The sequence below is a fragment of the Sturnus vulgaris genome, chromosome W (genome assembly GCF_052056855.1).
Source record: "Sturnus vulgaris isolate bStuVul1 chromosome W, bStuVul1.hap1, whole genome shotgun sequence".
Taxonomy (NCBI): Eukaryota; Metazoa; Chordata; class Aves; order Passeriformes; family Sturnidae; genus Sturnus; species Sturnus vulgaris.
The window spans coordinates 461,327-471,120 of record NC_142282.1 but is presented as its reverse complement, the minus strand read 5'-3'; the positions used below and the strand labels follow the sequence as shown (position 1 = coordinate 471,120).

The 9,794-nt window shown below is 53.6% G+C and overlaps 1 protein-coding gene across 2 annotated transcripts; it reads left to right on the top strand.

Annotated features, from left to right (window-relative positions):
- The first annotated feature begins 6,612 nt into the window (after positions 1-6,612).
- On the top strand, positions 6,613-8,708 carry LOC148220002 (retinal homeobox protein Rx2). 2 transcript variants are annotated; one of them, XM_088155546.1, is made up of 3 exons: positions 6,613-6,862; positions 6,955-7,232; positions 7,799-8,708. In XM_088155546.1, the coding sequence occupies exons 1-3, from the start codon at positions 6,613-6,615 to the stop codon at positions 8,249-8,251; spliced, it is 981 nt and encodes a 326-aa protein (XP_088011672.1). In that variant the 3' UTR covers positions 8,252-8,708. The 2 variants fall into 2 exon arrangements, with proteins under 2 accessions (XP_088011672.1, XP_088011673.1); XM_088155547.1 differs by having other exon boundaries at positions 6,613-6,880; positions 7,003-7,232.
- Positions 8,709-9,794: the final 1,086 nt, after the last annotated feature.

The following is a 9,794-nucleotide window of genomic DNA, read 5'->3' as shown; positions in this document are numbered from 1 at the left end:
CACTTGTAGGAAAAGTAGGGCTTGGTGGCTCTCAGTGAGCCCTGCTCTGGAGCAGTGCAGCTTTCTCCAGTCTGCTTTTATTTCTCTCAAAGATACTTCAAACATCAAGGGACAGCAGTGACCCTCTTCTTGTCCTCTTGTCTTCTCTGTGTGCCAAATTCTGAGGCTTGGGGTACCAGCACTAAGCTAAAAGCAGCTCCCCACGCTGATTCTGGGAGTTGTCTCCATCGAAGGCTAAACATGGAAAGTTATGCCAGGGTAGGGCACCTAAACCTGAGGAAAGGCATAGCTCTCACTAATGTTAAATCTGCCTGGGTCCGTGGGACATGCAGGCTGCTACTCACAAGGAATTTTATGAAATGAATGGCTTTGTAATTTCTCCAAGAGCTAGCCTGGGAATTAAATTTGGAAATGAATACATGTAGCACTTTCCTACAGGTTTATAAGTCTCTTTCTCTCTCTCTCGTTCTGTCTACAGCCAATCAAGTAAAAATATTAATTTTAAATTAACAAATGCACTAAGTATGATTTATCTCCTTTCTTTTTCTTTCCTTCCTTGCTTGCTTCTTCCTTCCTTTTCTCTTTGTCTTTTCTCTCTTTTTCCCCCCTTTTCCTCCTCTCCTCTCCTCTCCTCTCCTCTCCTCTCCTCTCCTCTCCTCTCCTCTCCTCTCCTCTCCTCTCCTCTCCTCTCCTCTCCTCTCCTCTCCTCTCCTCTCCTCTCCTCTCCTCTCCTCTCCTCTCCTCTCCTCTCCTCTCCTCTCCTCTCCTCTCCTCTCCTCTCCTCTCCTCTCCTCTCCTCTCCTCTCCCTTGATCTTGGCCTCAGGTATTGGTTTGTAAAGTGCACAAGATACAACCACAGCACACTCCAGGTGTGGAGACCATTCTGTGCTGAGCCCCCTTTGCCTGCTTTGGGTAAGGTCCTTCAGCCCCACAGAGCAGTGGGGGCTCTGCCAAGCCCCAGGGAATTACAGGGCTTTGTGGAGAGAAGTTAGGTCATCCCGTGGATCCTGGAAGGTACCACCACCAGCAGGGAGAGGAAAAGTCTGGATAACACAGGTTCCACAGGTAAAGTGGAGGAGTCAGCAGTCACCCACAGCTCCACGGGGACAGTGACAAGGGGCAGACAGACGCAGCAGCCCAGGAAGGCTGTGGGCTGTGTTGTGCCTGCAGTGTTTCATCGGCAAAAAAACCAGAGAGGGCAGCAGACAGCTTTGTGTGTTAATCACATATGGATCATGTTTGATTAAGGCAAATTACATTTATTTGACAAATACATTTATTTGTATGTCTTTTAACCTATTTTTGACTAGAATCCTTTGTCGCATTTCAGGCTGATTGCCAGTTTTCCCCAAATGTTTCTGCTGAGCACACAAGCACTTTCCAGCTCTTCCCAACCATATGTTAAATGTTCTCACAGGTAGTTTCTACTTTCCCTGAACACAGCCAGTTTGCTAACAGTAAAAGGAAGCTGAGATTCCTTTCTACAAATAGAGCTTGAGAAAGTTCTTTCATCGATCACTCTTCAAATATAAACTGAACAGACTTGCTTGAAAACCTATTATCCAATATTTTCTCCATTGTAGCATTAAGCAAATAAGCATTTTCTTGTTGCTCATCTCTTTCTTACCTAAGAAACCCAAGTCGACAAGTTCTGAGGATCCTTGCTTTTTCCAGAGGATGTCCTAGTGCATTAAATGTCTCTCATCCAACAGGTAATTTCCTTAGTGAAGAAGAAAACCTATCTTCAGCAGGTGCCTCAAGCATCAGAGCTATTTTGCCTAAACCCACCAAGACTTCTGATCTGATTTATTCCTTTTGGAATTCTGGTCTCACATGGCACCACAGTATCTAATTATTTATGTGGAAAGACAAGTGGGGTCTTTTAGGAGGTCTTTACATCAAGTAGATAAAATAGTCACCAGCTCAGCTCAACCAGTCTGAGGTTTGTGAGGCTCAGTTAATTTCCCTGTGCACTTGCAGAAATATAGGTGGTGTATGCACGCTGCTGTTTCTTTACAGACTGAATTGTCCTATCTATAAAACACCAAAATAAACAAGCCTAAGGGTTTTGACCTTTGAATTAAAAGGAGCCTGGGACATCCCGAAAATCTTACTGAAAGCATCTGGTGCTTTAAAGGATCTAATTAAATTTGTCAGCAGATATAGGATCAGCATTTTCACAGTTTAAAGGGTCAAAGAAGAAAGTCAGAATCACCAAACAAATGATTAATGAGATTCCAAAAAAATGTCAGGGCTGGCAGAGACAAGCAGGACTGAGAGGTGGCTTGGGACTGGCACAGGATGGGAGCCCAGCCCCATTGAAATGCTGCTGGCCAGGCAGTGAGCTGTCTTAGGCACCCACATTCAGTCGGGATTGGCAGAGCCAGGGCAGGGTGGCAAATCTGTGCTGCCCTCAGCAGGAGCCTGATCAGTTTGCTGGAGGTGGCTGCCTGCTCCTGGCAGCACCTGCAGGGCTCATCCCTCCAGCACCGGCTTTTCCCATCTTCAGCCACCAGCCACAAGCCTGGGGAGGCACATGAGGAGGAGGTGGTGGGGCCGTGCCAGGTACATGCGTCTCTCAAGGTGCTTAGCCCTGGTGGTAGGTCACAGAGGAGCCACTGCATGTGTGTGCCCGTGCACGTGTGCTGGGATGTGTGTCTGGGGATGTTTGTGTCCGTATCTCTGCACAAATGCACATGTATGTGTGTGCATGCAGCTATGCACGTGTGAGGATGGACAGGGAAATGTCTGTGTGTCCGTGTGTCTTTGTCAGGGGCAGATTAAAGGGTTAGGTCACGCGGCAGCCACTGCTGGATGGACTCTACCTGGGATTTGGGTTCTTAGAGTTAATAGGATCGCTGGAGCTCAAGACCATCATCCCATCAAGATAAATGTCTCTAGTGCCCACTTTTAAGCAATCCGAATTCAATTAGGCTAATTGGAAAACAAGAAGGATTGCATTAATATAGCCTTAGGGCATGAACCTCCCCTCTCTCCCTCTAAGCATGGCAAGCTTAAATGCCACTGCCCTCGCACCCAACCCGTGGTGGTCCCACCAGAAAGGGCTGCCTGGCTCCCAGAGCCTATTCCATCCCCACAGCCTGCACAGACAGCAGGACAGCAAGACCTCTGTGCAATTCCTGGGTGCCAGACAGGACCCTGGGAAGTGGAGAAAACACAGCTGATTCTCCTGGGCAGATCAAGCAAAGTCTCAGTAGAAAAACAAAGAAGCAATGTGAGCAATGCAGTGACAGGAGGAGGCAGCAGCTCCCTCATGAGTTGTGCTTTCAAGGTTCTGAAACTGCACCCGTAGGAATTTTTGGGGAGGAAAAAAAGTGCCTTTTTTGGTTGTTTTTAACAATCTACTGGATGATATAGAGCATGCAAACTTCAGGATGCTGCAGGTTCCCTCCAGGTGAATATTTCTTCCTTTTCCTTGCTTCACTCCTGTTGATTTGCAGTCTGACCTTGGAAGCCCCCTTTATCTTTCAGGGAGGTCCTCCCTGCTGCACATCTTTGTTCTGGAGAGTGATGTCTCTCCTGCAGCATGACTTCAGCTTCAAATCTCTGCTCTGCAAGGCAGTAATTATTTCACTTGGACATAAAGAAAAGGCAGGAGAAAAGGAAGGAGGAACCTGTGGCATTTTATGATGTTGATTTCATTGTGTGAAACCATGTCCCCTGCGATGTCTCAACAGCGACTACAGGATGAAAACGATTTCCCTTTAGTCTTCACTATACATGTATAGGAAGGAGGTACAGCAGACAGCACTTTACAGACTGTCCATCGTGAGAACTTTTGTTACTTTACAAACATAACTTCTGCAGAAATTTTAATAGCGCATTGCAAAAGAATAAAAAAGGTGATGGAATAGGGGTATCCCTTGGAAAGGCAAGTAACAAACCCTGCCTGTTTCATCCCCTAATGAATGCTCTCAAATTCGATTCTGGTTTCCCTCATAAGTTTCCAAAGGTCAATGGTCTTTGCAAAGCTGTACCACAGGATCAGTTTCTGAGGCTTCATACTAATATGATACATATCCTAGAGGGCTGCAAGAGATTCAACTGACAGCCAGGACATCAGACCCAAAGGGAAATGTTCCCTTACCGTTCTTTGCCTATCCAAACCTTCTGTGTAATCAGAGGAACCATTAAACTTCTTCCCTTCCTGAAGCACTGTGATGCCTCATGCATGTCACACAGTCTGTGCCTGAAGTATGGCAAGAGAGAAATGAGAGGTGTAGAGCTGGAAGAATCAAAGCTCTCTCTGCTCTGCTCCAGGGTTATGGGTTTTTTTCCAGATTTTTTTCTTCAAATTGGGATCAAGGGAGTGGTTTCCGCTTTCAACAATTCCACTTGCTTGCAAGAAGGGTGCTGCAGTGACAAACTAGCTCCATATGGAAAATACAAGTGGAGTACTCTACTGCCGAAGAAAGAGGAGGCTTCTCTGGCAGGAAGGTCTCTTGTGTCCTGTGTGGGACACAAGCACCCTACCTCAGAGCTGGAAGGCTTTTTTGCTGCCTTCATATTGTGATTAACAGCGAAAAAATCGAGTATTGACCCTGTAACTGACAACTTTGACAGGTACCTCAAAAGCAGCATCTCTGCCAGGATCCAATGCCCTTTATGGCACTGGCTAAAGGGTTTTTGTTCCTTCATCTCACATTCCTATCTTTCTTATCTACAACAAGAAAAACTGATTCCCCTTTTTGCCCAGGACTTCTGGAGGGACAGGTGTGTTTTGTGCTGGTTTTGAGTGCTGTAAACCCCCAGCTTCAAATTAGAAGAAATTAGGGACATTGCACTGTCCATTCATCTTCACTAATAGAGTTCCTGCGAAACACACATGTAGATTAAAGGAATACAATGGCCCCTGGCTGATTGCTTTGAGTACCCTCCAATGTCCCTACAATGGTATTGACTGGCTTTTTATAGCCTCCACAAAAGCCACACTAACCTTTTCTTTTCTCTTCTGTTGGCTTCTTCTCTCTGTGCAAATGGACGTCTGAGTTCTTTCGGCCTCAAACCACCCCCCAAGCAGTCAGTGAAGGCAAACCTCACCTGGAGCTAGGAAAAGTCGTGCAGTCCTACAAGAAATCAATTTGGGGACATCAGAGCATAAACCTGAAAAAGGTATAGACACCGGCAGAAGCAAGCACTGCCAATCTTTGAAATGATTCCTCTGAAAAAATCTACATGATATGGAGTCTGTCGGGGCAGATTTATTGAGAGAGGACATAGTTATTAGACTAGCTAATACATCTGGAAGAACAAGCAGCAACTGCAATGTTTTCCTTTCACATACACTCTCCTCAGGCTTCAAATAGAAGCATCCTCAAAGCTAAGTGTAGACTGAAAGCCACTCTGGATGTTACTGGGTTTGTCATGTAAACAGGCTGGGACAAAAGGTAGCTGGTGCCTCAGAGGAACTGGGAAGTACTAGTGTGCAGAGTAATAAAATGACAGAAAGACAAAACCAGGAAAAAGATCGATGCAGGAGACGTGATGCTGTTACATGGTCGATCCTGTGAAGGGTCCAATTTTCCACCAAACCCAGTAAAAATTGGTGTGTGGAATTTGGCTCGCTGCCTCACCTCCAAAAATATTTTGTGCATCTCCCATGAAGCCATGCCCTGCCTGCTACCGCCCCACCAGCCCCACTGGTACTGTGGAGTACAGGGTCACAAAAGCAGCTCTTCTCACAGGCTTTGTCCTACAGCAACATGCTGGAAACTTCCTCGCAAATATTGGTTACAGCTTCCTTGGGTTTGTGAAGTCTGAAAGGCTGAACCCACCTCCTGCGTCTATCCTGCCCAGGAGCACCCGGTCAGTGAAATGCCTTTGGGGTAATCGGGCGCAGGGCGAGTGTCCCACAGAGCACCAGCGCAGCGGCGTTTACCCGGTGCCCCCGAGTCGGGCTGGGGCCGCGGATCGTCCCGCGGGGCAGCTTTCGAGCGGCCACCGGCAAACAGACGCACCTACAAACCGTCCGAGAGCTATCTCGGCTGCAGCCGTCGGGCAAGAGAAAAGCAGCGAGGCCCCGAGAGCCGCCGAACAGCGCGGGGCCGTGCCAGGGACCTGCTGTCCTCCGGTCCGGCACTCCCGGACTCTCGCCCCTGCCCGTCCCGTTCGCTGAGGCGCCTTTACCGCGCCCCCAGCAGCGGCTCCCGCGGCTCCCGCCGTCCCGGTTCTGTCCCCTCGTGCCCGGCGCGCCTCTCTCCGCCTGTCCCACCGCGGTTTCCGACAGTGCTGCCCCTGCCCCGGGGCTCCGACCGCGGCACTCGGCCCAGACCAGCCCCCGGCTTCAGCGGGGGCCGCCCCACCCCGCCTCGGGGGCCCCGGATGGCATCGCCCGGCGCCGTCTGAGGTTGGGGCCAGGGCCGGCGGGGAGGGGCGGGGCGGCCGGCGGGGGCCAGGGGATGCCCTCCCTCCCCGTCCGTGCCGAAGAGGCGCGGGGGCCTCTCCTTCCCTCTCGCCTACCGCCCCCCGGCACTCCTCCCCCGCCCCAAGGAGGCCAGCCCGCCCTGCGACTCCGTGCCAGACTTGCCCGCGCCGCCCGGAGGCCGGGTTAAGCCCGCAGCGCCGCGGCGGAGCCCCGGGCCGGCCGCCTCATGCACCCGCCCGGCGCCCCGCTCGCCATGGCCGAGGGCGCCTTTTCGCTGGCCGCCCCGGCGGCGCGGAGCCCCGGGGGAAACCCGTCGAGGCTTCACAGTATCGAGGCTATCCTGGGGTTCACCAAGGAAGACGGGCTGCTGGGCGCCTTCCCTCCCGACGGCAGCGCCAAAGAGGCGGACCGGCGAGGGACCCGGCATTGCCTGCCCAAGATGCCCGGAGAGCCGCCGACGGCCGAGCCCCAGAGCCGCGCCGAGCGCTTCCAAGGTGAGCGCTGTGGACGAACGCCGGGTGCCGGGGGGCGGACGGGTGGGCGCCGCTCCCCCACGCCCTCGGGAAAGCCCCGCTGGGAGATCCCGCCGATGACCCCCCCTGTCTTCCCCTCGCAGAGCCGTACTGTCCCGGCAGCACCAGCCCCGAGCTGCCCGCTGGCAGCAGCGGCGAGGGGAAGCCGTCGGAAGAGGAACAGCCCAAGAAGAAACACCGGCGAAACCGCACCACCTTCACCACGTACCAGCTTCACGAGTTGGAGCGTGCCTTTGAGAAGTCCCACTACCCCGACGTGTACAGCCGCGAGGAGCTGGCCATGAAGGTCAATCTACCCGAAGTTCGCGTCCAGGTAACGCCTGACCCTGCTCCCCGCGACGGCCGGGCCTTGACGGCCCCCGCGCCGGGAAGCCACACACGGCCCGGTCCGACGCGCTTCGGCGCAGCCCTGTGGTCCCGGCGGCCGGAGCAGCCCCGAAGCGGAGCGCGGGCCCGTGACCGCAGCACAGCTCCGGCCACACTCGGGCCTCCCTCCCCACGGGAGCGCTGGGCGCGGCTGCCGCACAACCGCGGGCCGGCCAGGCCGGTGGGACAGCGCGGGGCTCGAGACAGACCTGCGTCCGGCAGCCGCGTCGTCGGTGCTGCTATCCTTTGGGTGGCGTGTCCCAGTCCGGGGCTGCTGAACCCGCTGTGTGCCAGGGCAGTGGTGGGTGGATGGGCGGGCCAGCTCCGCTGCGGGACTGTTATCCATCAAGCGCAGGGCTGTGGGTCGTGGAGGAACGGGCGAGCGCCCCAAATTCCCTTCTGCCCCAGTTCGGCAAGGCGTATTTTCTTCATTTTGTTTTGTGCGCACTGCTGCAGCCAGGAGCAAGCCTCTGTCCAGTACCTCGGGCCTGGCTGATACAGCTCTGCTTGCAGGTTTGGTTTCAGAACAGAAGGGCTAAGTGGAGGCGGCAAGAGAAACTGGAGGTGACCTCCATGAAGCTGCAGGACTCGCCCATCCTCTCGTTCAACCGCTCGCCGCAGGCAACACCCATGGGTCCTCTGAGCAGCAGCCTGCCCCTGGAGACATGGCTCAGCCCGCCGGTGCCCAGCAGCACAGCTCTGCAGACCCTGCCTGGCTTCGTGGCCTCGCCGCAGAGCCTGCCCGGCAGCTACACGCCACCGCCCTTTCTGAACTCTCCAGCAGTGACCCACGCACTGCAGCCCCTGGGGACCATGGGGCCACCGCCGCCTTATCAGTGTGGGGCCACCTTTGTGGACAAGTTCCCTTTGGATGAGGCAGATCCACGCAACACCAGCATTGCCGCCCTGCGGCTGAAGGCCAAGGAGCACATTCAGTCCATCGGCAAACCCTGGCAGACAATCTGAACTCCCTCTCAGCACCTGGGAGTAAGCCATGGGGAAGGCGCATCTCAGAACGCCCGAGGGACACCCTTGCCCTGCCTTGACTGCGGCGGATGGCCAGACACAGGAGGGCTGCCCCTTGCACCAGCCTTTCCCTTACGCCTTGAATTGCTTTTGTATTTTGTGGTCCTTTTAATTCCCTTTTCCACAGCCCCTGAAGAGTTAGGGGCCTGATCATAGCTTAGGAAAAACAATCTCTTTTGCTCTCCCTCCTTCGCTGGATGCTTTAGTTGCAATAAAAGCTACAGTAGGGCAAAGAGCTATGTAAGGCTGGGAGCCCAGGACTGCTGTACCTGGGGAGGGGGTTCTGCTTTTGCACCATTAAATGGCACCATCTGCATAGAGACTGTGCATCATGTTTCTGAACCCAAATGGGCATCTTGGGCTGGACCCTCCTCTCCGTGTGATGCACAGAGGGGTGGGAGATGCCTGGCTGTGGGCTCTTCTCTGTCCTCCTCCATCAGCAGAACCCTGCCCAAGCTGGCTGAGGCACTGGGGGCTGCTGCCCCATGAAGGAGAATGTGCCTAGATGGGAGTGGGCACAGAGAGGCTGGAGCCCTGGCAGTCCTTGGGCGAGGCACACCACTCCTACAACTTCCCTTGTGCAGCAGTGCCAGGTTCAGGTAGGCTTTGCAGGCTGGAGTCAGTGACAGTCCTTGCTGCCTCTGCAGACAAGGGGAATGGCAGGACCCCCAGGGCTCCTGCCCCTTGCAGCCCAGCTGCCCACAGGGAGAGACAGACAGTCTCTGGCTGGGCACTGGCACCCGTCTGGGGCCTAGAAGGCTCATCCTGCCCTCTCTGCTGAGAACAGCCCCTGGAGGCTGGCACAGAGCTGGGCCATGCCCGCTCCCCTGCCCACCCAGCGCCCATGGCCAGGCTGCCAAAATAAAACTGCGGCATCTTTATTTTTCATTATCTCTGTTACTGCCTGTAATGGGGCTGAGAAGCTGTAATGAAACTCCCCTTCTCTTCTGCTGGGCATGGGGTGCTCTACACACTCGGGAGGTTGTGGCAATTAATGTTTCTCATTAGGGAAGAGAGAAGGATGCACAAGTGCCCTCATTGTGTCCTGGGGATGATTCAATGCAGACTGGGAGACCTCTCCTTTCACCATTTCCCACTCGTTGTGGCCAGACAAAGGCTGGCGTCTAATTATATTTTCACAATCTGTGCGTATCTTTTAAGAGTCCTGTCAGAAACAAGTATGTCAGCTTTGTTCAGCTTCACTTCAGAGAGCTTTTTAACCTTAGATAGCGGTTTCTAAACATCCCTTCATAGCCTTCTCCACAGCAGCCCCCATCTATTGTATGGAGAGCTTCTCTTACAGATAATAATAAGAATCCCTCTTGTTTTCAAACGTCTTTTGCTCTGCCCTAGCCTCCCTGCAGAACCAACCTGCCTCTCTGGACCAGAGCACACAGTGTGTTCAGGACCCCCAGCTTCCCTTCCCTGAGCTGTGCTGGTCCAGGGTATGCAGGGAAGCCAAGTGAGTGGTTCCCCCTGAATT

Excerpts from the sequence above, each read along its gene's own strand:
- LOC148220002 (XM_088155546.1), top strand. The coding sequence starts at position 6,613 with ATGCACCCGCCCGGCGCCCCGCTCGCCATGGCCGAGGGCGCCTTTTCG. Across the intron at positions 6,863-6,954 it reads GACGGCCGAGCCCCAGAGCC|CCCCGCTGGGAGATCCCGCC; the intron begins GCGCCGAGCGCT and ends CCCTCGGGAAAG. Across the intron at positions 7,233-7,798 it reads TACCCGAAGTTCGCGTCCAG|GTTTGGTTTCAGAACAGAAG; the intron begins GTAACGCCTGAC and ends CTCTGCTTGCAG.